Here is a 25379-nt window from a genome sequence, read left to right as displayed (position 1 = left end):
TTATATATCAGTGGTCATTTTCTTAGGCGCCCAGTGAGAGTTTGCCTAAATATGTTCTATTAGCACTACTGAAACAATTGACTGGTTTACTTTATTGTAAGTTATAAAAGAAAAGTATGGCTAAATTAAAGTGTATAGAACTTTGATTAATGATGCCTTTCTTTCCTTAAAACCTGTACTCTTATTAGTCAGGCCCACAAGATGGATAAAAGAAAAACTCTATCAGCTAAATCCATTGAAATGGTTCATCTGTTTGGCAAACCACACACAGAGTCTTTTCTTACAGCAAGTGTTCACTTGAACACATCTCAGCCTTGGAGATACAGTTTAGGATAGTGATCATCAAGTAGTAAGATTTAAGAAGTATCTCCTGTTTCATTAATGTGAAAAGACAGTTTGGCATTTGGGTCACCATAGCTTAGAGTTATCAACCCGCAGACAATTAAAATCTGCAGTAATCACAGTCAAATGTAGAAATGGAACCACTCATCAGATATGACCTGCTAATTTTCCTTTCCATTTAAAGGCAAATATCACTAGGTAGAACTAGGTGTGTAGTGAGCCATGAGGTTTTATATGTCCCTAGATTGTTGGCTCAACCACAAGCTTGTCAGAAGCTCACGAATGGCATCTCTATTTAGTTGCAAATGTTTTCTGCTCTAGCTTCTGAAATGAAGCTATTTGGGTCATCCTCAGGGGAAGTCAGCTGGAGGCTGCCCAGAAAGAGCGGGAGGAGGACAGGAAGGGCCGAGTGGCGCCATCACAGCTCCGCCAGCCTTGGCCATCTCCTTCCTTAGAAGCACCTTCCCTGAGACAAGAAGCACTTGAGCTAACTGTGTGCTGACTTGATGTCCCGAGGGCAGCGCCTCCTGGCCGGGGGGTGTGGGGGGCTGCTGATGCCCCTGCCTCCCGGGGTGGGGTCTGCAGCAGTGGGTGAGCATTGCAGCCATGAAGTCACCCAGTTTTCCAGGAGGCCCCAGGCACCCCTGGAAGGTACTGTATGGCTTCAGACCATGGGAGTGCATGTGCTTGTCTTTACCCGGCCTGTGCTGCCCACTCGGAGGGCCTTTTAGACAACCTGAAACACAGACCTACTTTCTTCCTGAGATGTTTTCACACAGAAGGGCCGAGCCCATACCAGTGTACAGACACTTGACATGATTTTTTACACAGACGGCCAACCCGCCCCCCCCTTAAACTATGAGCTAATCAGACTGCAGAGAAACATGGTTCATAAATCCATCGTGTAGGCCTCCAGTGACTGCAGACTTCCCAGACGACCACGTATCGTATTTCCCCACCTAATTGCAGATCCCTCTAATCACATCTATTACAGCTTTCATGTTAGGCTGTGCATTCTTTCAAGGAGGAAATGGCTGTCAATGACTAAAGAACTATTGATGGGCCTTATATTTTATGATGGATAATGTCAGAGTTACAGGAAGGTATAACACATGGGGGTGGGGAGGCACTCAAGGGCTTGTCACAATCATTTTCTGCATGTCTCAGGGACACTAAATTGTTGCTTTTATAAAAACTGCCTTCCCATCAATTTTTCTCCGTTCTGCTAAAGCAACCCAAGACTACCCTGTAACAGCATAATTAAAACATATGACACCACTTTGCTAGTGGATAGTTAGTGGTTATGTTTTTTTAAGAGACACTGCTTTATATTTTTCTCTGACTATAAAGTAATATATTTTCATCATTAAAGCAGCTTTGTGTGCTCAGTCACATCTGACTCTTTGCAACCCCACGGACTGTAGCTCATCAGGTTCCTCTGTCCATGGGATTTTCCAGGCAAGAAGAAACTGGAGCAGGTTGCCATTTCCTACTCCAGGGGCTCTCCCTGACTCAGGGATCGAACCCGTATCTCTTGAGTCTGCATTGGCAGGTGGATTCTTTATCACTGTGCCACCTGGGAAGCTTACAGACCATCTATTAAAAGATGATATGCACTATCCACCTAGACAGAGAACAGACCCCACAAAATATCTCCACCCAGTTTCCACTCATGTGGATGAGTGCAAATTTAGTTCAGTTACCACTTTATCAGTAGACCAGACATAGGTTAAGTGCTTTATCGGAGACACCCCCCCAGTCACTATGTCTTGTAAGTACTGTTACTGTTCCCTGTGTCATGGGAGGACACAGTAGGGGCAGACAGAGGCTACAGTTAGAACGTGGCTGAGTCTGAATTGGAATCCAAGGTTCTGATTGGTGTGCTAAGCTCTCGACCTACCTGTTGTATTAAGTTTTTAAAAATATCCCAATTCATTAAGAACAATTAACGAACAAGATTTTTTGTCACTTTAAAAAAGAGTTGCACCTTTTATCCTCAGTGTCTTTTTTGCTTCCCCTTTTTAATGGTGTTCCTTCCTTTTATCAGAATATTTTTGGAGTGGCTGCTGAATGCTTTCGTCTCCTTGAAATGCCGTCCTTTTTCTTGGTGCCCCAACTCTTGAGGACTCTCAGATAACTTATCGGTTGAATTTCTTAAATAATACGTGCAAGTAGAAACGCCAGGGTCATGCAACTCACAACAGTGTCTTTATCCAGGATGGTTGTGAATGCAGAATAACATCAGGATTCACTTCTCAGAGATGATAAGTTTCCCTTCCTACAAGCAGGTATCCTGGATTGAGCGCTGATGGCCTAATTAGCCTTCGACCTTCTTGTAGCTTCTTGTAGAGTACTATAGATTGATTCAAAGTAGGAAGTAGGTTTTACTGTCCCTTAGGGTGCCTGGCTCTGCCTGCCTGTCTCTATTCACTTCCCTGAATGGCTTCTCTCCAGTGAAAATGGGAAAAGGCCATCAGAAAATGCCCCGTCTGCTTTTATGTTTTCCTCTTTGGAAGGAACTGGAATCCTTTGCTAGCTCATTATCAAATTTAGATGATGTTCAGGAAACATCATACTCTAGTGTGGGACCAAGTAAACAATATTTATATATTGACCAACATTTACACAAAATAATATAGCTAACAGAGGACTTACTATGTGCCAGACACCATAAGTGATTGCATTGAGCACTTAACCCTTTTTATGTATTTATTTGGCTTTGCCATGTCTTTGTTGCAGCACATGGGATCTTCAGTCTTCATGAAGGCATGCAGGATATTTAGCTGTGGCATGTGGCATCTAGTTTCCTGACTAGGGATTGAACCCGAGCCCCTTGCGTTGGGAGCTTGGACTCTTAGCCACTAGGCTACCAGCAAAATCCCAGCACTGGGACTGGCTCTTTAAGTTAGATATTACGATGGTTTTGGTGACAAGATAGGGTTAGATTTAACCCCTAAACACTCCAGCACCTCATGACTTTTGCCTTTCTGCTCTTTTTTTAATCCCACTGAGTTAAGCAAATCTTCTTTGGGCCGCAGGTTCTTGACCTTGAAATACAGAGGTGTTGAAATATAGAATAGTTGGTTTTGAAGGTCTCTTCCACCCTCAGTCTTTCCCAAGTGCATGAATCTACTTAGGGCACCACCTCAAGGCTGGAAGCCATCTCTTCTCCTCTTACACTTCATCATGACACTCGCTACCTTTGTCCTCTGGCCAACCTTCATATTCACCATGACAGTGCTTCAGCTAAAGGACACCAGAGCCGCACAGAGAGTTCCCACAAGAAAAGCCGCAGAGGTCCTTATGCACAAAAGGCTTGAACACCGATGGTCTGGACAGAGCCAGGAGGCTCCTGCTGGGTCCCAGGCCCTGCCGAGCACCTGCAGAGGCAGCCGGGTCCCCGTCTTTCTGACGGTTCACGGCCTGAGAACCAGATGTGAACAGGTTATAACTTATTCATGACTAGAATCTAAAATAGCTTGTTATAACTAATTCACAGCACCACGTGAGTACTGGGTGTGCTATTTTTTTTTTCAGATTCTAAAATTATTACCCTATTTCCACAAGTTTTGTGTCGAGCATGAAAGATAGGTCTACTTTTGATCACCCAGGAACAAAGAAATGTCCCATTTTTAAATGGCAAGACCCTTCCCTAACAAAGATACTCCATTTCTTTAGTCTAAGGAGTGTGGTCCAGGGATACTTTAAAATACTGCTCTGGCATGTGAAGAAATTACGGGATGAGGTCATGTTTGAATCAGCACCGTGGCAGCACTTTTTTATTAATGCTCTGTAATTCTTGTTGAGATTCCCCACTCGGCACCCTCGGAAAGTCATAGAAAAGTATCCGAAGCTCGTTCATAATGCGGGAAGGAGTGCAGACAAGGAAGAGTGGGCGCAGAGGGGTGGGCAGTGGTTTGCCAGGAGCAGTGGAGATTGCTGGACTGGTGTGCAGAGGCCCCGTGCTGGGGTGGGGAGCGGGGCAGATGCCAAGGGCGAGAGAGCAGCAGAGGGGGAGGCTGAGGGGAGGCAGCTGGCAGGCAGGGCTTCTGGGAACATGGAGTTGGACCCCAGGAACGTCAGAGGGATATGACACGATCGGGGCTGTGCCTCGAGAGGAGAATGTAGGCAAGATCTGAGTGTGCCTAGGAGAGACATCAAAGCAAAAGCAAGGTACCTGATTAAAGGGGGATAAGATGAATCTGGTTCAAGTGCCTCCACCACTAGAGTCCCAGGGCCGTTTCTGCCTGCTGGTGGCCAAGCTGAGGCACTGCTTGTGGCCCCAGAACAGGCTCCATGCTGACTCGGCCCCCCAGAGGGCTCCTGTGAGCCTGGCCTTGGACAAGGAGACAGGGAATGTGGCCCTGGCTCCTGGACTGGGTACCGGCCAAGGATCAGGATGCACACATCATGTGACAGTACCTCATCCTCTCTTCCTGTGCTGCCTGGCTGGTTTACAAAGAAAGACTGGCTAGGCCCAGAACGCCCTTGCCCAGCTTCCTGGAAACCCTGGCTGGTATTAAGAGCAAGACTCAGGACTTCCCCAGCGGGACAGTGGTTAAGACCCCTCACTACCAAAGCAGGGGGCACGGGGTTCAATCCCTGGTAGGGATCAAGCAGTGTGGCCAAAACAAAAAAACAGCAGAACTCGTTGGTGAGTTTTTATGCTGTGTTGGATGGACAGCAGAGCCTTCTCGGTTGTTGACTGTCTCACCTGAGTGTAGTGTCTCACCTGTCCTGCCTGCGTGAGCAGTGGTGCTCCAGGCCCATCCTGGTGGTCTGCCAGGGGTGGGGGGAGGCGGTGGGCACTGCACCCCTTCCCGGCCAAGACGCTGCTGCGAGGGACAGTGCTCCTTTCCCCCTCGGCCAGAGCACTGCAAGACACGTGCTTGGTGGAGAGCATCTGAATCCCTGAACGAAACTGAGATCCACGCACAGGCCCCGAGGGCGAGAAGTAAGGCTCCGGTGCGGCATTTCTCAAACTGCCCTTTCGCTTGTGGGTAGGATGTTCCTGGTTTTCCCCAGAGGGGTGTGTGCGAAGTGACAGAAGTGATGGGAAAGCACTCTGTGCCCCTGTGAGCGGAGACAGTTCCATAAATAAGATCCTAATGTCATCATTTATACAGTAAAGCCCTGAAAGGGAGGAAGGGACATTAGTCTTGAGTTAAGTTGAGAACTGGACGTGAGCTACTGACAGGCCATTTGTCCTCAGGCCAAGACAAAGCAGACCCAGCAAGCTCGGGGTCCTCACGTCTCTCTGAGAACCGTCACGGAGAGCATGTCATCACCAGGAGATGATGTTACTGTCCCTCCCCACTCTGGGGAGCCGTTGAGGCCAGGTGCCCACCTTTATAGAACTCGGCCCTTTTCGAGTGTTAAGTTTCTGAACATGTAGAGCAAACAGTAAATTCACAGAAATTTAATTCCTAGTAAATTTGCCAAAGGGGGAAAAAAAACATGGATGTGGCCTAACCTCCAAATACAATTAAGGTAACCGGTTCCGCAGGTGGGCCCACTTTGAGATGCCCAAGGGGGAAGACGTGGGCCGAGGACGGGCTTGCCCTCTGACTGCTACCCGCGCCAGAACCTAGTCCTCCGCAGCAAGGACTACATCTCCCAGGGGAGAAGAGGGCCCATGTGCAGGCCACGCTGCCTTTGACCAAGCAAATAACTGTAAAATTGCCGACAGCTCCTGGTAACACTGGGAGAAGAAACGGGATTGCCTCGAGACTCAAAGCTGCAGTACAAAGAGCCCACACCGTGTAGTATGTGCCCTTTTGACCCGAAAAGTGCAGTGTTTTCCCAGCCACGCTTTATGGATGTCACCCTCCCATTACCGGCTGACACAGCTGAGGGGGCCTGAGTGCCTTTGCTCAAGCCGGATGCATTATTCATCTGCAGCAGACGCCTGCGATTTCCCTTCATCCATCGCGCTGACCCTTTCAAGGAGGGGTCACGAATGCTCCTTCATGTCTCTGAATCCCATAGCGCCTCAGAGATGCTGAATTCACCCTCCCAAGACCGATTCCATCCCTTCCTCCAGACTGTCTGCGTCTCTCAGCTGCGTCTCCTTGATCTAAACAGGATGCTTCTGTAGCTTCATTCATGTCAGCTTCTTGGAAGGATTAAGTCGTTGCAGTGATTCCATGTCATCAGTAGCCAAGGAGATGACATTAAACCATTACCTTCTCTCTTTTAAAATATTTATTTTATATTATTTATTTGGCTGTGCCAGGTCTTAGTTGCATCATGTCAGATGTTTAGTTGCGCCATGTGAACTCTTAGTTGCAGCATGTAGGATCTAGTTCCCTGACCAGGGATGGAACCCAGACCCTCTGCACTGAGAGCTCAGAGTCTTAGCCATGGACCACCAGGGCAGTCCCAAACCATCACCTTCTTTAAAGCAGCAGCAACTCTCTCTTCTCCAGAAGTCAGTGATACCGTTTACCTCTTTGCGCTGATGAGAAAATAATGTATTGACAGTAATTTGGATTCCATCTGGAGATGAGACTTGTCTCCTTGGACCCAAGTGAACCTGTCTCTCTCACGGACATCCAACAACCAGAGGATACCCTGCCCAGATGGTATCTCCTCTTCTGGGCCTTTTAAGTCAGTGTAGATTGTGGAAGAAGAGACACTAGCATCCAGAGGGAGTATCACAGGGCTGAAAAACCCTTTTCCTCCAACTGTCAGAGCTCCAAACAGAGCCAGCTTTGCCCATTATATACTCACACGCCCCTGTTGGTCTTGTGTTCCTTCTTCTCCAGACTGCCTGCCCGCGTGAATGGGACGCTTCAAGGCCACACGTTTATTTCTGTAGTTATGGTGATGAATTAATGAATCAGATTGAGTGCAGTTCAAGTTGCTGACTCGAAGGCAGCTAGAATGCGAATGCTTATTTAAATCATTAAATTTGTTACAAGTAAAACGTGTTTTAATATTTATTTACTTGACTGCCTCAGGTATTAGTTGTGGCACACAGGTCTTTGTTGTGGCTCAGGGGCTGCTCTAGTTGTGGCTTCTTCAAGCAAGAATACTGGAGTGGGCAGCCATGCCCACCTCCAGAGGATCTTCCTGGCCCAGGGATCAAACCCGGGTCTCCTGCATTGCAGGCAGATCCTTTGCCACTTGAGCTACCAGGGAAGCCCGGGATTGAACCCGAGTCCCCTGCATTGGAAAGCAGATTCTTAACCACTGGACCACCGGTGACATCCCCACAAGTAAAACTGAACCCCACGCTGTGATGTGGAAAAGGGGTGCCTGCAGAGGCCACATTTCCACTTCGCTCCCTGCTCCTGATGGTACGTCATAGAAGCACATATTTATTTCTGGGCACCTCATTTGTACCATCAGCGTTGGGCAAAACTGTTTTGCAATTTTAGTATATCATGCTTTCTTTGCACAAGGCATGCAAAGTCAGAAGCTCATGGAAACAGAGGCTCTTCAGCCCCAAAGGCCTCGAGCTCCCCTGGTGCAGCACCCACACCCGACAGCTGACGCTGGGGCCCGCTGGTTTAGCGAGTGCTGACAGCTGGCCTCTTGGCTGCCAGGCTCCGAGCAAGGGCTTGGGATCCAGCGGTGACCCAACCTGCAGTCCGTGCGTGGAGGCAGGAGATAGTTGGCTAGTTGTGGGCTGGCGGTGAAGGGCTGGAGGCGTGACCTCGCCCAGCCTGGGGCCAGGGCAGAAGTGAACTTGAGCCAAGAAGACATGCAGACCTCAGCTTGTGGGGAATGGTGGGCCAAAGGGAGGACACAAGAGGAGCCTTTTGGGCAGAGGAACCCAAGACAGGCCCCCAGGGTGCAGAGGCCAAGGCCCTGGAGGTTCACTGAGCCGCTGGGTGCAGAGGCCACAGGGCTGGTCCCGGGGCTTTGTGAACCCACCCCACTCAGCGCCGTGGAAGGTTCTGTTAACATCACTCTGCTCCCCTGTGGGGACAGAGCGGGGGTTCTGTAGAGATCCAGGTGAGGGTGATGTGGCTTAGGCGTGAGACGGAGAGAAGCAAGTGGATTCAAGAACTGTTTTCGAAGTAGGGTCACCAAGACACAGTGGTGGCTGCTCCAGGTGGCAGAGCAGATGGTCAGCGAGGGGGCTTTGGACGCCCGGTCTGTTCTTTACCCGCCTAGACCCACTAAGTTCTGGATGGAATGTAAACGGTTCTTTATCGTCAACAGCAAACCCCTAAAACACAGGCTATGCTTTTTCCGTTAGCCACATTAGCACAGATTTAGGTCTGTCCTTTTAAATTATTTCTGGCTATGCTGCATGTGGACTTTTAGTTCCCCGACTAGGGATCGAACCTGCCCCTCTTCCATTGGAACTTCAGTGCCTTAACCACTGGACCAGCAGGCAAGTTCCCAGGTCGGTCCTTTTCAAGAGGAGAACAACGTGACTCCCCTGGAATTGCCACATGCAAAGCCCACCGTAGATCCTAGGAGTGGATGTTCCCAGTGAGATGATGGAACTGATGCCAGGGTGACAGACACAGGTCTGCTGAGAAGTAAACCTGGGCATCCTGACCGAAAGCTCCAGGAGTGGCCCTGTGTTCGCGTCCGTTTGACGTCAAGGGCGTTCAGCTTTGGGACGCTCTGCAGCCCTTCGTGGCTCACACCCTGCACCTGCCCTGCTCAGAGCTGGCGCCTTGTCAGGTCAGCGTCCTCCTCCCAAGGCCACATCCTGACCACATCAGGATCTCAGGCACCATGGGGCTCCAGTTAGAACTAGTGTCTGGCCCGGTGGTCCTGTACAAAAAGCTTGTGGCTGCAGCAGGGAGACAATTCCAGGAGCGACAGAAACCTTCCTTGCTCCCACAGGAAGGCTGCTCTCGGCTCCTCCCGGCTCCTCCGAGAGCAGCTCTGGTGGATGGAAACTCCACTCTGGCGTGGCCTGCGGCCAGACCTTAGGTAGAGTTCCAGGCCTCTGGGGAGATCCGATCCTCCTTCCATAGAGATAACTCTCTTATTTATTCAACCCGTTCCTTCTTGCTGGATTTTGAGTTTATTTCCTGACTCAGTTCTGACCGTAAACTGCAGTGCAATGACTGTCCTCACAGCTCCATCTTCCTCACATGGAGGTTATTATTTCCCTCTGGTGGATTCCTAGAAATTGAATTGCTAAGTCAGAGGGAAGATAAATTCTAAGGTTCCAGGCAACACTTTGCCAGATCGCTCCCTATAATAAGGCGCAGTGAACACTGCCACCCAAAGCTGCATGTTCCGTTTTCTCTTGTGTGTCTGCGTGTGCGCTCGTCCGACTCTTCGCGAGTCGGACTGTACCCCGCCAGGCTCCTCTGTGGGATTCTCCAGGCAAGAATCCCGGAGTGGGTTGCCATTTCCTTCTCCAGGAGATCTTCCCTACCTAGAGTTTGAACCCGCGTCTCCTGCGTTGGCAGGCGGGTTCTTGACCACTGGGCCCCCCGGGGAAGCCCCTGAGTTTCCTCTTAGTCTCGGGTTTCTCTAGCCAGCTTCTCCCCTGAGTGGCGTGTCTTTCTAGGATGTGCGGGTGAGCATGCTCCTCCCAAGCTCTGGCGCATGCTCTGCCCTTCCCTGCTCATCTTCACTTTCCTTAGGAGGAGACTTGTGAATAAAAATGCATGTCCTGGGGTTCTAAATACACCCCATTCTTAGCTCCAGTTGGGGTGTAAATGTCACCATGGGACTTAAGAGATAACAGACTGAGCTTGGTGTCACCCATTAAACTGTCACCTCTAGAGCGGACCCTCGAGCCACGCAGCTGCCCTACCACACACCCACCCACCGGAAGCCCCCTGAGAGGTGGTGTTTCCTCTAGGGGTGCTTGCTGGCCCAGCAGACTAGGAAAAAAGCACCGTGAGGCTCTGTATTCACAGGGATAATTTATAGACAGATAATCCACATTTCATCCTTAGCATTTTCCAGTGCTGTGCAAAGGTGTCTTGAGTTACTCTGGTAGCCTTTCCAGAAAGGCCGGCTGACTTCACTGCATCTCTCTAGTTACAGTCAGGCCAAGAGTCTGAGCCCTGAGTGAGTGGCCGATGATGGAGGCTGGAAGCTAAGGGGCGGGGAGTAGGGGAGGGTCTGAGTCTGGACTCCAGACTCCTCCTTGTGGCCCCGTGGGATTGTTCTCAGGAACTCAGAAGAAAAGAGAAGGGTCTGCAGAGGGGCTGTCAAGTCTGTGAAGTTCTGGGGGGCTTCCCTCTGAAATGCCCCTTCATCTCCCTCCTACTCCTGGCCTGGCAGCTCTAGATGTCCCTTCCTCAGCACCTGGTTCTCCTGGGAGGAGGCAGCCAGTGCCTCACCTGCTCAAGGACGTCTTTCAGGAGTGAGTCTGGCCTCAGTCAGGGCAGTCGGGGAGCCCTGGCGAGGCCAGGGTTTGGAATCAGGGAACCTTGTGCATCCAGAGCCGGGCCTCACACTGCCCTCCACCCCACAAAGCCACAGGGCGGGGGGTGGGGGGACAGGCGGCAGGCAGTGTCCTTTTCCTGCCTGTCACCCTGTGACCCTCCTGCCACCAGGCCCTGTGTCCCCTGCAGGTCACCTGCATGTCAGCATGGCAGCCACAAACCTGGAGAACCAGTTACAGAGCGCACAGAAGAACCTCTTGTTCCTTCAGCGGGAGCACGCCAGCACGCTCAAGGGGCTGCACGCGGAGATCAGGCGACTGCAGCAACATTGCACAGGTGTGCGGGTGGGGGCACCCAGCGACCTTCAGGGACCGGGGCAGGGCGCTGGGGGTGGGGGCAGTCCCAGAGCAAACCAGAACCTGTCACCAAGACAACTTCACACTGGCTGCCTCCAGAGCTGCGCCAGGGGCGTGAGAAGGGGGTTTCACTTCCCCCCTCTGGGTGGTTAACCCTGTCGTCGCTGGAGTCCCTCTGAATGCCTTACCTCATCCTCTGCCAAGGCCACATGCACCGAGTGTAAAGCTGGAAAGCCAGTTCTCAGCTTACTGAGGACTTGAAGGATCCAAGTGCAATGGTTAGAGTTTATTAATACAATGCATCTTGGAACCAATGACCAAAGTATAACACACAAAGCAAGCTGCATGGTAATTGTGGATGTTGGGGTACATATACGGGGAAAGAAGGGTCCCCTCTGAACCCTAGTAAGGACAGTAGCCACTGATGGTCTCTCTTGTCACTTTTGCTTCTAATGCTGGCAATCCCTGCCCTGTCTGGGCAGGACCCTCAGGCTGATCATGGGAATCAGTTCTGCATTTTCAGAGCAGATGAAGGTTTTGAAGGTACAGTAATCATTCGCAATGATTGTATATGATCTCCTTTTTAGATTTAACGTATGAGCTGACAGTCAAGAGTTCGGATCAGACAGGTAAGAACTCCCTTCCCCAAATTTGATCCCACTGTTGTTTCCTAGTGTGGCAGATGTTGGTGCCACCTGTTTTCACTAATGACACATGTAGAAGAAAATACATTTACTGTGAAGAGTTGCACGTGTGATCAGAGCTCTCCGAGAGGAGGGGGAGGGCAGTCTGGACTCCCTAGGTGTGACAAGGGGCTGTCAGTGGGACAAGAGGGGTGCATGCTTTTTTTTTTTTTTGATTGACACATGTATTTAGAATGGGCTTCCCTGGTGGCTCAGACGGTAAAGAATCCACCTGCCATGCAGGAGACCCAAGTTCGATCCCTTGGTTGGGAAGATCCCCTGGAGACGGGAATGGCTATCCATGCCAATATTCTTGTCTGGAGAATTCCATGGACAGAGGAGCCTGGCGGGCTACAGTCCATGGGGTTGCAACGAGTCAGACACAACTGAAGCGACCAACACTTCATTTAGAATGCCCATTCTCTGTGGGCTTCCCTGGTAGCTCAGTCAGTAAAGAATCTTCCTGCAGTGCAAGAGACCAGGGTTTGATCCCTGGGTCAGGAAGATTCCCTGGCGAAGGAAATGGCAACCCACTCCAGTATCCTTGCCTGGAGAATTTCATGGACAGAAGAGCCTGGCAGGCTGCAGTCCATGGGGTCACAAAGAGTTGGGCATGACTGAGCGACTTTCACTTCACTTCTCTGCTTTTCTGGGTTCTCTGGTTTTTTTACAGTGAGTATGCATTCCTTCCGTAACCAAGAATGAGATGTGATATAAACCAGAAAGAAGAGGTGGAGCAGGGTTCCATCTGTGTCCAGCGAGTTAGCACAGGACCTGGCACAGCATGTGTGCTCTCTACAGACCGGTTGAACGAGGGGCCACATTACTGGGTGGCCTCCAGAACAGCCCTGAACGCCTCTCTAGACTCTTGTCCCAGCAATGCTCCCCCAAAGCCAGAATCTTCAGGCACCTGCAAAGCTACCAGCCTGCTGGCAGCTGGGGCAGAGGGGACAGAAGCCAGGGCCTCTATGGCCTGTCCCAAATAGCTGCACCAGAGAACAGATGATGATTTTAAAAGTGCAAAAACCACACTGGAGTCAAGATGGCTTTTTCTAAACAGGCCTTCCCCCAAGGGTTACGGTTCAGGCTCTGAGAGATGCAGAGAGGGGACCCGAGGCAGGGGAAAAGTGGCAGCCTGGCATTGGGTCTTCCCTGAAACTTGAGAGCTTTTGTGCCTTAGACATGGAGAACATCTACATCTGTCTTTCCAAAACGGGCTTTGAATGGAGCAGACAGATGGCTGTGCTAACAGGGTAATCCTACGCCTTTGGAAAGGTCTAAGGCGTCCCAGGTGGCTCAGCAATAAAGAATCCGCCTGCCAATGCAGTAGACATGGGTGGGATCCCTGGGTCAGCAAGGTCCCCTGGAGGAGGAAATGGCAACCCACTCCAGTATTCTTGCCTGGGAAATCCCATGAAGAGAGGAGCCGGGCAGGCTACAGTCCACGGGGTTGCAAAAAGAGTTGGACAGGACTCAGTGATTAAACCACAACCAACCAATACTCTGAAGCTGCCCATTTTAACAGCGTTTTTTTTTTAATTTGGAGACATCCTTTCATGTACTAAGCCACAGAACTGAACTGGACGGGGCCTCAAAGACCTCCTGATCACCTACCCTTTCCTGGAAGGAGAGGACACTGAAGCGGCATGAGGGGTGGGGTCCCGCCTTCCTTGTGGCCTGTGGGTACCACAACCATCTTGGACAGGCGTACCCCTCCCCCATGGGGAGGCGAGGCTGGCCTAGACCCCTGATCCTTGCAGGGAAGTCTCCCTGCCCCCATCCCCCCCACCCCCAGCACCTAGCTGCCCTGCCCTTGGGTTCTCACTCTGCCCCCTCGGCTTGTCCATCCAGGGGACGGAGCTTCCAGAAGCAGTGAACTCAAGAAAAGATGTGAAGACCTGGAGGCGCAGCTGAAACTGAAGGAGGACGAGAACACGGAGTTGCTAAAGGAGCTGGAGCAGAAGAACGCGATGATCACCGTGCTGGAGAACACCATCAAGGAGCGCGAGCGCAAGTACCTGGAGGAGCTGAAGGTCAAGAGCCACAAGCTGGGCGTGCTGACCAGCGAGCTGGAGCAGCGCGCCGGCACCATCGCCTACCTGACCTCGCAGCTACACGCCACCAAGAGGAAGCTTCTGAGCTCGGGCGGCACCTCGGACGGCAGCCCGGCCGGCAGCCCCGCGCTGGCCAGTTACAAGCCGGCGCCGCCCAAGGACAGGCTGCCCGAGACGCCCCGGCGCCGCATGAAGAAGAGCCTCTCGGCCCCACTGCACCCGGAGTTCGAGGAGGTCTACAGATTCGGGGCCGAGAGCCGGAAACTGCTGTTGCGGGAGCCGGTGGACGCCATGCCAGACCCCACCCCGTTTCTGCTGGCCAGGGAGTCGGCCGAGGTCCACCTGATCAAGGAGCGGCCCCTCGTCATCCCCCCCATCGCCTCGGACCGCAGCGCCGGCGAGCAGCCCAACCCCGCGCGCGAGAAGCCGCACAAGGCGCACGTGGGCGTGGCACACCGCATCCACCACGTGGCCCCCGCGCAGGCCCCGCCCGAGGTGGAGACGCTGGCGGTGGACCAGGTGAACGGAGGCAAGGTGGTCAGGAAGCACTCAGGGACGGACAGAACTGTGTGAGCGCCCCCCACCCCCCGCGACCCTCCACCCCGCTGTCGAGGCACTGTGATCACCACTAAGAAAACACTTCATCCGCACCTCCTCTTTTGCTTTTTCTTTTTTTTAATCCCCATGCATGCCAAATTTTTTTCACACTGTCTACAGATTATTCTCCTCTTGCTCCTCCTCTGGCCCTCTGACTTGACACCGAAACACGATCTTGCCCTTGCCGCAGAATCCGTATTTACTAATCGCTGAGGCCAAACACCTGTGTGCCCACTCGCTTGCTTCCAGCCCCGCTCCGCGGAACCTCCGCGCACGCGCGCGCGCACAGCACGGGCCGCAGGCCGCGTTCCTGCTCGACGTTAACGAAATTATCCGATAGTCACACGCCTAATTCTAAAGTCCGAGCAACGCATATCGGCCTTGACCTCACGCCTCCGGTTTCCGGGGCGGCCTTTCCGGAAAAGCCCTGCGCCCTCCTGGAGACCCCCCTGACACACCCACCCCGGGGGCGGCACAGATAAGCCGAGCAGTTGTATGTTATGTCACAGGAACTAAATAAGATGACATTATTCCTCATATCACCACGACCTGAATGTGTGTTCGTATTTTTTGTTGTTAGTTTTATCCAAAATGTTCAAGATCCCCAACAAACTTTATTTTCTAAACCTGCCTTCTTTCTGTTTTGTGTCTTTTATTAAACCACCCCAGGGTGGGCCTGGAGGGGAGGGACAGTGGGACGGGGAGAAATAGCGCACCCTCACCCCCACCCGTAACTGCTGCCCAGACAGTGCGCTCACCCAGGGTAGGTCCCGTGGTGGGGTTCACTTCCGGAAAGAGGAGCCCCTGTTAGCTCGCACTACCCAGAGCTAGTCCCTAGAATGTTCTGTGTTTCTGGCAAAAGTCGCTTTTCCGGCCCTGCCCTCGTGTCCTGCTAGCGCTCAGCTCAGACCTGTCCCTCCCATGCCGAGTTAAGTTGCTCCTCATCCCGAGACCGGCCTGGCCAGGGCTCCAGATGCACAGAAGGAAGGGACGCCCAGGAGCCGCTGGTCCTGGAAATTTCTAAGTCTGCACCCTCACAAACCCAGGCAGTTGGGGGCAGGAGCTCAGGCAGGGCTTAAACATCAGACCCACTGGCCTCACCCACATGCTGGCAGGTCTGCAGCACAAGAACTGATCTGGAGAGTTGGGGAAGGGAGAGGTCCTGGGTGGTTCTGTCTGCCTCTGCTCCTTCTCTGCATCATCAGCCCAGGGAAGGGGCCCCTGCTGACCCCACGGGGCAGCCCCGGCCTTCTACCCCACACCCTAGCACACAGTGCTCGCCTCCAAAGAGGCAGCTGCTGAAACAGACCTGGATTATCAGAAAACCACCTTTGGGGGACTTCCCTGGTGGTTCCGTGGCTAAACCTCCTTGCTCCCAATGCAGGAGGCTGGGGTTCAATCCTTGGTCAGGGAACTAAATCCCACATACTGAAACTAAAGATCCTGCATGCTGCAACTAAGACCTAGCATAGCCAAATAAATGACTAAGTAAATACTAAAAACAAAAACAAAAAACCACCTTTGACAATTTACATTAGAATTCTCATTTGTGCCGTTGACATGCCAGGCAATTTTGTTGAGAAGGGATAGAGATTTCCGTCTGAAAAGGGAAAGAGAATTCGACACATCTTAAAAGGCTCTTTTTGATTTTACTTTTTGAATACACAGAATCCTTAAATAGTTTTTTTAAAAAACCATTCAGATTAACTTATATAGAAAAAGATGAAAATGGCTGATTTCAAATGAGAGGAAAAAGCAGTGTCAATCCCCTTCCTTCCTCCAGTGGTCTCAAGAAGTGACAGCAGACGATCTAGTCTTCCCTAACTCCCAGCATATCCACCGCTGACCACAGACTTAGAATCCATTGTTGTTTCTTCAGCCAGAGGGTTAATCAGAGTTCAGGGTGAGGCACACCCCTTGCAGGACCCAGTGAGAAATGTGCTTCGTGGTAAAGAGATCAGCTTCAAAGACCAAGCCGACCCCCATGGCATTCCTTCTGGTAGAGGTGGTGTAGACTGGCGTCCGGAAGGTGTTCTGCACAGGAAAAAGCGTGTGAGGGCAGAATCGAAAGTGAAACTGAAAGCTGCTCAGTCATGTCCGACTCTCTACGACCCCATGGACTATACAGTCCATAAAATTCTCCAGGCCAGAATACTGGAGTGGATAGCCATTCCCTTCTCCAGGGGATCGTCCCAACCTAGGGATCGAACCCAGGTATCCCATATTGCAGAATTCTTCACCAGCTGAGCCAACAGAAGGGAGCACTAGTCCCAGAGGGTGGATGGGAGGGTGAAGGCTCATCGAAGAGCTAAGGATGCAGAGCGCTCCCCACCAAGCCCATGAGGCACGCCCAGGCTCTGCAAACAGCCATGAAAAGCGGATAGGCGGCAGGGCAGGATCACCTTCCGTCCACACCGAAGGTAACTCCATTCTGATCCAAGCAGTGCCCACAGAATTTCACAAGAAGGGAGAAGTCACTCCTGAAGCAGGCCTGGACCACAGCCTCCGACCTTGAACCCGTGCCCCCCTGAGGAAGACTCTGCACGCACGCATGCGCACGAGTGCATTTCCCGAGGACAGGCTCAAGGGCTTCCCCCAGCCCTGAAAGGTGAAGGGCTCCTGTGCTACAAGGCAAGACTGTTGGAAACCAGCTGGTGTCTAACTCTAGTCAAGAGGAGACCAGAAGAGGAGAACCAGGGCGGGCATCAGCATTTCACCTGCAGTTTGAGGCGATGGGCTTCAATGGGGATGATCTTCAGGATGGGCAGGTCAACCACCAGCACCTTGGGTTTGCTCTTGATAAGACATCCTCTTTCTATGTCCCAGTCAGCGCCTTCTAGATACAGTCCTGACACAAAGCATCCTAGAGGCACAGGAAGAGAGCCAGGCTTAGGCAGTTGTTGTTTAGTCCCTCAGTCGTGTCTGACTCTTTTGCAACCCCACAGGCTCCTCTTGCATGGGATTTCCCAGGCAAGAATACTGGAGTGGGTTGCCATTTCCTCCTCCAGGGGATCTTCCCAACCCAGGGATCGAACTCGCGTCTCCTGCATTGGCAGGCGGATTCTTTACCACTGAGCCATGCGGTAAACCCTGGACTCAGGCAGGAGCATGTATAATTCTGCTGTATGGCTCTTCGGGGATGTGCATATCAATGAACAAAAAGGTAACTAACCGATTCTCCTTTCCCAGACACAGCCCATGCCTATTCCCAAAAGACATGGCCACCACTTCTACCTGGCCCGCTTTCCCTTCATAGAGGAACAGCTCAGATGCAATGCCCCAGAGACCCCATGACCCTCCCTACAGCCACCGTGCCATGGAAGAGGGGTGGTCATCTCTCCCCAGCGATTTGGCACCCCACACTTAGTGGCCTGGGGCCCCCAGAGCCAGCTGGCACCACAGCAATTCCAAGTCCCCCCAGAGCTGAAGTGACAGGAAACCAGGGAGTTGAAGCCTCGCAGAGGAAGTGGTCTCAGGGGAGGAGGACAGTGCATACTTGCCCAGGAGCGGAGAAGAGGATGGCCACTTGGCCCAGAGCGGGTGGTGGCCCCAACACCGCCAGTCCCTCTGAGACCTCTCTGGGTTTCTACAATGGGGATGGGGCATTCCTGAATGTTCACTGTAAATCCCCGCTCCCCGACCTATCAGTAGCTTAAGTGGGCTTTTGTGTTTGCAGTGAAGCGCCCTCTAAGACAGCACCCCCAACCTTTTCGGCACTAAGGACCAGTTTCGTGGAAGACAATTTTTCCACGGACTGGGAGTCAGGGGCAATGTTTGGGGCAATGGTTTCAGGATGATTCAAGCACATTGCATTTCTTGTGCACTTTATTTCTACATCAGCTATGCCTCAGATCATCAGAAACAGACCCCAGAGGTTGGAGACCACTGTTCTAAGACGTGACTCCCCCAAGAAACAGCAGTTTCCAGCTGTAATTTGCAGACTGTGGCCAGTGTCTAAGGGACTTGAAGTTACAGCACAATTAGATGGTTCACACCTCGCCTATCCCACTCTCTGGCTTCCATGCCCCTGGGGTCTCATGGTTCTGGGAAGCCACCCGGCGATCCAGTTCTTTGAAAGCTCACATTCTAACCTAGGAGCCCATTTCCCATAGACGAGCAGGGCGAGTGTGGCTCAGCTCTCCCCTGACATCACCCTGCATCTCAAAGGAAAAACAGGACCAGAGGCATCCAGACACACCCTCAGAGATGCCAGGACCCACGCGGACAGCGCACAGACACAGCCAGTGTTTGCAGCAGTCTGACCTTCCAACACTTCCTGGCCCATCCGGGCCCACACTGTGCTCACCCCTTTGGCTCCAGGAGGGAGACCTCACAGGAGAGACTGTGAGTCTACAGGGAGCTGGCCATACCTTGTCCTGCCCGCTCATTCACTTCGTCTGCGTCCTGGAACTTGGTCACTTGGGTGAACAGAGTGGAGCGGTCCAGCGGCCAGCCGTTCCTCCGGCAGGTGGCCTGCACCAGGGCCGTGAGGTAGGACTCTGGGATGTGCAGCCCAGAGAGCCACATCACGCTGGGCTCACTCTCAGTGACCTGGAAAGGGAGGAGGTCAGGTGGTGGGAGCCTGGGGCTGCCATCAAATGCCAGGGTCACAGCTGACGAAAGAGGCAGTTCACCTTAGAGGGAGAAAGATGGTGCTGGGGCAGCTGGCGGCCCATTGGGAAAAACAAGCTGGATGGCCAAACTCCAGGTGGAGCAAAGACTTAAATACAAACAATAAGCCACACTGAGACTTTGCATTCTAACTGCAGGGGTCGAGGGTTCAATCCCTGGTCAGGGAACTAGGATCCTATATGCCATGGCATAGCCAAAAACAAAACAAAAATGAATAAAGAAAGAAATAAACCACAAAATGAGATCTCCAGCGAATGTTTTCAGAATTACAGAGTGGGGAATATAAAACTCAGAAGCCATGAAAGAAAAGACTGGTCTTTTTGACTACATTAAAATGTAAAACTCTCCTATGGAAAAAAATACACAAAATCAACAAGCTTGAGGCAAGCTGGGAGGTATCTGCAACTCCAGCAGAGAAAAAGGATAAATCCCCTTGATGTACAAAGAGCTCTTAAAAATCAAGTTTAAAAGGTGGAAAACTTGGTAAGAATGAAATTCAAATACAAAAAGTCAAGTCACAGAAAAACACGCAAGGTCTGTAAACACATGAAAGACATTCGGCCTCTCCATAATTAAAGGAATACACATCCAAAATCTTGGATATTATTTTTTACCTATGAAGGAGAAAAAGGTCCAAAATATTAAGAACACATCATGTGGCAGAGAGGAGAGGAAATGTTCATTCTTGTACACTGTGGTGTCAAGTTCTCTAGGAAACTATCTGACAAGAGCTGTCAGAATTTAAAACACACACACCGGATCCAATCCTTCCATTGTACGCAAGGAATATACTAACATGAGTCTCCAAAGGCACATGCAATAGAATGTTGTTTGTACTAGCAAAACCAAAAACAAACAGACAAAAAAAGAGGGACTTCCCTGGTGGCCCAGAGGCCAAGACTCTATGCTCTAGATCCCACATGCCGCAACTAAGACCTAGTGCAGCCAAATTTTAAAAGTTGATTTAAAAAAAAAAAACTCCAATGATAACCACCTAAATGTCCACTGGGGAAAGGATACAGGATAACTGTGAGCTGAGCCTAGAGAGATCTCAGTGTAATACTTAGATGGAACAATTGCCAAGACAGACTCTTAGATGAATAAGTCGTGAATAGGATGCTTCAGAGTCATTAAAAGAAAGAAACAAAAGGAGAAAAAAAAAATACAGATATGCTTGCAGAGTCAGGGACCATTTCCAGAGCACCTAATCAGCTCTGGACAGAGGTACTGCCAGAGATGGGAGGAGAAGTTAGGAGGTGGTTTGAGGGAGTCCCGGCCAAGCCTTGAACCAGCAAGCAGACCACTGCCCTCACTCACCCATGTCGTGTACTGGTTGAACCTCCGCAGAAAGTAGAGCATCCAGTTTCCGAGGGACTTTAAGGTGTCAGGGGCAAGCTTTCTCCAGATGTTAGGGATTTGCCCCAGAAAGAGAGACCTGGCTACGTCATCTAATTCACTGCTCATCCCAACTTCTCCGGCCAAGGCCTGTTGACAGAATCAAGAGCAATCAGACAAAACTAGAGGAAGACCAGGCACTCCACCTGGGCAGGAATCTGCACTTGAGGACCGGGGCTTACCCTCTGAAGTTCAGCCAGGGACCTGGCCATCCGTATGACGAGCTTGTTGAAGCGCTCCAGCTCCTGCAGAAGGACCACCGAGGTGGGGGAGATGCCCTGTCCAAGGTGCTTCCTGACCAGGTCCAAGTCAAAGACTCTGGGCATCTTGTTTTCTATGTCCTTGGCCACCTGGCCAATGTAATCATCTCGGCTGATGCCAGCGCTGGATTCCCCTGAAACCAGGACACGTTTTTAGAGACAGCAAGGCACCTGAGCATGGGACCAGGGCATCCAGTGCCTTCAATGGAAGGCACCAGCAATGTGGAAACTACCAGAAACCAAAGCAGCACGCTCTGGACCAACGCCCCTGGTCCCCCAGGAACAGAGTTGTCTGCAGGGGACTTTACCCGTCTGGGGCTGCACCTCCAGCAGGTGAGCCCACATGTCTCGAGCCGCCTGAGTGTAATATCCAATCTCAGCATTGGGGTGAAGACCAAACACTTCAGGCGTGTTGGCCAGCGGAAGGGCCTCAATGGCTTCTATAAATGGAGAAAACATACAGCGGTTATACCGCTATGCCGACCCCCCCACCCCCGATTTCTGAAGACCCACAGCCTTAACCTCCCAAGACACGTTATATTACTTTCCACTTCTTAAAGGGGTACATGCTTTTAAAATAAGAATTCAACACTACCATGTCCAAGCCAGCTCTAGGTGCATCTATTTTTTTTTTTTTTTTTTCCATGCCTTGCAGGATCCTAATTCTCCAATCAAGGATCACACCCAGGCCCACATCAGTGAAAGCCCAGAGTCCTCACCACTGAACCACCAGGGAACTCCCTCTATGTACAACTTTTATGAAAATGGCCCAGTGAGAGGACTTCCCTGGTGATCCAGTGGTTAAGAATCTGCCTTGCAATGCAGGGGATGCAGGTTCAATCCCTGGTCAGGGAACTCACATCCCCTATGCTATGGACCGACTAAGCCCACGTGCCTCAACTACTGAGCCGGTGCACCCCAACAAAAGATCTTGCATGAAACAACAAAGATCCCACATTCCATGACTAAGACCTGATGCAGCCAAATAAATGAATAAATTTTTTTAATAAACAAAAATATATAAACTATATTAAAAAGAACATTTAGGATCATTAGATATATTCTAACAATAAATATACAAATTATAATAAACTGGGTTATTCAGATGTATTCTTCAAAAGTTTTAGAAACTCTAAGCTTCCCTGGTGGCTCAGATGGTGAAGAATCTGCCCACTGTGCAGGAGACCTGGATTCAATCCCTGAGTTGGGAAGATTCCCTGGAAAAGGGAGTAGCAACCCCCTCCAGTATTCTTGCCTGGAGAATTCCATGGAGAGAGGAGCCTGGCAGGCTACAGTCCATGGGGTTGCAAAGAACAGACAGTACTGAGCGACTAACACACACACATATATATCTTTGATCTCTCTCCCTTATCAGTATGTCCAGGGGATATATACAAATATGTATGCATTTGAGTATAATAAACTGCTTTGCTTTCAAATATAAAATTAAATTTTAAAAAAATTGAAAAGAAAATGGCTCTGTGAGTTTCCCAGGGGCCACTCTGCTCTTCAATGGAGAATCTGATATATGTACCATCATTCCAGGACAGGAAGTCTGAACTAACCCCATCAGGTCTAAGGCTAGGAAGAGCCTGCTGGGTTCCCCCTAAAAAGTATAAGAAAACACCCCCAACTTGACAAGGAATCCCAGCAGTGGGGGGGTCAGAAGAACCATCAAGCCAACCGCAGAAATCAGAACAGCTGAAATGTACGGGCTCCCTTAGGATAAAACATTTAGCATACTTTCTAATGGCTGAGAAATCTCACCAACAAATTTTTCCTTGACATCCCCCGGGGGGATTTTGTAGTCCACTTCCTTGTTCCGGAAGAAGTGGAATGGCTGGAAAGTATCGAAGAGGAAGTCTCCCAGGTACTCGTCCATGTAGATGGTCAGGATACGCCGGTCAAAGCTGTCGATGGCCCGTCCTCCGTACATAACCTGACAGTAAAAAGAGTGAGAGCCGGTGGGAACCCAGACCTCCAGGGTGAACCCTAAGGTCCCAGCAGATAGCCCAGGGTCAAGCCCAGATGCACCCTCCATGAGACTCCTGCCGTCTGGCCACCGTGCAGCTCAAACCATGCTCACCCACAGTGCCTTTCGCTATATACAAGAGGGCTTGTGTGCAGACTCATAGAGCCCGAGGTGACAGCAGTTCTTGTGAAATGCTGGGAGCCAGTGTGCAATTGGCCAAACTCCCCAAAACACAGCAAATAAGAAACAAAACAACACAGGAAGCCAGCAGCCCCTTTTGTCTCTGGAATGGTGATGTCTCTGTTTGAGCCACGTGCAGGCCACCGAGGAAGCTTTCCCACAAACGCTGTATAAGGTCGTGGCCTCCAGAGTGGACCTCCGAGCCAGCTGAACAGGAGCAGGGCTCCAGTGATGTGCCTGAAGCATGGTAGGCGGGGAACGTGAGTCCCCAGGACAGTAAGTCCAGGCTCCCCAGGTGAAGGTTGCTCACTTAGAATGAGGAATAATGGAGTGATGAACTGAGGTATTCATAGGGACCCAGGGGCCTTTGACTGACGGGCAGCAGGAGCAAGAGAATAGTCCCAGGGCTTTCCTGGTGGCTCAGTGATAAAGGATCCGCCTGCCAAAGCAGGGGACACAGGTTCAATCCCTGGTCTGGGAAGATCCCACATGCTGTGGAACAATCAAGTCCCATGTGCCACAGCTATTGAGCTTGTGCTCCAGAGCCCAGGAGCTGCAACTACTGAAAACCATGTACCTAGAGCCTGTGCTCCACAACAAGAGAAGCCCACAACAATGAGAACCCCATGCACTGCACCGAACAGTAGACTCCACCCTCTGCAACTAGAGAAAGACCAAGCAGCAACAGAGACTCAGCACAGCCAAAAGGAAATATCTTTTTTTTTTTTTTTAAAGAAGAGAGTCCCGGAGGGCTCAGAGGCCATGGACCAGGGGTGCCAGGCCATAGCCCAGCCCACCCCAGTGGAGAGGTGCAGAGGGTCCTACCAGGATGCTCCTACCTCTCCAATGAGGTACTTGAGGCTACCCCATGGGATCCGAGGGTCATGCTGCTGGAAGGCTTTTGTCAAGTATGTGTTCAGAATTTCCATGCAGACCTTAAAAGAGAAGGAACAGGCCTGGGTATCCACAAACCCACAGCCATCCAGGCTCTGATCGTTTTCTGAAAACGAGGGCAGGAACCAGTGAGAGAGGAATGTCCCTGGGCAGAGGCAGCAGCCGCATCTTCACCTGGAAGTCAGACTCGTTGAAGTCATAGTACACGTTCCAGCCAATCTTCCCGAACTTTCTCCTCTCCTGCACCACTGCATGGAAGAATGCCAACACGTAGACCAAGGACTTGAAAGCCGGGTGTGGGCACTGGTCCAGCATTTCAGGAGAGATCTTGAAGTACGTGGCTCTCATGTTGAGTTTCAGCCCGTTGGGTGGCTCAGTCACAACCTGTCAGGAGGGGAGACAGATGGGGACGGAGACCCCAGACCCAGCACCCAGGCTCTGAAGAATGGCCTTCTCTCCATCCTAACGGGGTGTCTTCCCTGTTTCCCTAAATAGTGAAAGTCAAGGACACAGGCGAATGAGTTTTAAAAAACAAACCTAGATACTGGGGACTTTCCTGGTGACCAGTGGTTAAGAATTCACCTTCCCAAAAAAAAAAAAAGAATCCACCTTCCAATTCAGGGGACAAGGGTTTGATCCCTGTTCGGGGAACTAAGATCCCACATGCCACAGGTCAGTTAACCCCGTGCGGAAATGGTAACCCACTCCAGTATTCTTGCCTGGAGAATCCCACAGACAGAGGAGACTGGCGGGCTACAGTCCATGAGTCTGCAAAGAGTCAGACACAACTGAAGCGATTGAGCATGCATTCCACAAACAAAGCCCATGCATGACAGTGAAGACCCAGCCCAGCCACACTCACACACAAACACACACACATACACACACACACCCCAACCTAGATGTTGGAACAGCTCTGCCCTAATTCATGACCCCAGTAAGGCTCTTGAAACCTCTTTCTGATTCATGGGATCCTAAAAGGTAAAACAGAAGGAGGTACATTTTCCCTCTACCTGTCCCAGAGGCAGAGAGAGATGACAAAACCTTTCCCCAGAATGTCCCTGGAGACTAAGGTAAACAGGGCCTGTAAACCCCCTGAAACTTCTGCACACAAGCACTCAGGCTCTCTGGGCTGTGGGTGGGCCAATCATCAGAGATAAAAAGGAGGGTTAACAAATGTGAGGTCCGTGAAACCTAACCCACACGTGCTTTGGGGACATACAGAAGGGATAAAGACAGGCCTGGGAATCATCACTGTCACCCAGGGAACATCACCTTATTCTGGACAGTGCTTCTCTCTGAAGAGAGAGGTGGAATTGGGGAAGAGGGGTGCAAGGCGTCCCAACTCTATCCTACACACACACACACACACACACACACACACACACAGACACACACACAGACACACACACACAGATGTAGCAAAACTGGGAGGCAAACTGAGGAACTGAGCCAAGGGCACATCTGTTTATCCTACAGCCAGACCTTCAAGGACTTCTGCAAGATCCCGATAGGGAAGCCCTTGGTGGGGTCTGTGGTAAGCCACAGGCGGAAGTCAGGGTGGGGCTTGGTGATCCTCTCCAGGGACTTCTCCAGATCCTTCAGCCACTTGACCAAGAGATGGCAGTTCTGCAGCATCAGCCACTGCCCGCGAGCCACCGCCGTCTCCAGCAGCTGCAGGGCCACCTGCTCCAA

General features: G+C 51.1%; 2 protein-coding genes across 4 annotated transcripts in view; one reads left to right on the top strand and one right to left on the bottom strand.

Annotated features, from left to right (window-relative positions):
- Window positions 1-14982, top strand: part of CCDC92 (coiled-coil domain containing 92) — a 34920-nt gene extending 19938 nt beyond the window's left edge. Inside the window, exons 2-4 of one of the 2 annotated variants that reach the window (XM_065903886.1) lie at window positions 10833-10997; window positions 11605-11646; window positions 13552-14982. In XM_065903886.1, the coding sequence (XP_065759958.1) occupies window positions 10868-10997; window positions 11605-11646; window positions 13552-14327 (948 nt within the window). In that variant the 5' untranslated portion in view covers window positions 10833-10867 and the 3' untranslated portion in view covers window positions 14328-14982. The remainder of the gene's footprint in view (window positions 1-10832; window positions 10998-11604; window positions 11647-13551) is intronic. The other variant, XM_065903885.1, reaches the window with a different exon arrangement.
- A 1256-nt stretch (window positions 14983-16238) lies between these two features.
- Window positions 16239-25379, bottom strand: part of DNAH10 (dynein axonemal heavy chain 10) — a 154839-nt gene continuing 145698 nt past the window's right edge. For both annotated transcript variants that reach the window (XM_065904874.1, XM_065904876.1), the window contains 10 exons: window positions 25170-25370; window positions 23859-24068; window positions 23630-23725; window positions 22406-22577; window positions 20947-21078; window positions 20561-20772; window positions 20301-20468; window positions 18722-18902; window positions 17069-17214; window positions 16239-16385 (listed from right to left, as the gene is read on the bottom strand). In XM_065904874.1, the coding sequence (XP_065760946.1) occupies window positions 16239-16385; window positions 17069-17214; window positions 18722-18902; window positions 20301-20468; window positions 20561-20772; window positions 20947-21078; window positions 22406-22577; window positions 23630-23725; window positions 23859-24068; window positions 25170-25370 (1665 nt within the window). The remainder of the gene's footprint in view (window positions 16386-17068; window positions 17215-18721; window positions 18903-20300; window positions 20469-20560; window positions 20773-20946; window positions 21079-22405; window positions 22578-23629; window positions 23726-23858; window positions 24069-25169; window positions 25371-25379) is intronic.

This window comes from Muntiacus reevesi, chromosome 13 (assembly GCF_963930625.1).
Source record: "Muntiacus reevesi chromosome 13, mMunRee1.1, whole genome shotgun sequence".
NCBI classification, from domain to species: domain Eukaryota; kingdom Metazoa; phylum Chordata; class Mammalia; order Artiodactyla; family Cervidae; genus Muntiacus; species Muntiacus reevesi.
This window is presented reverse-complemented; position numbering and strand designations above follow the sequence as displayed.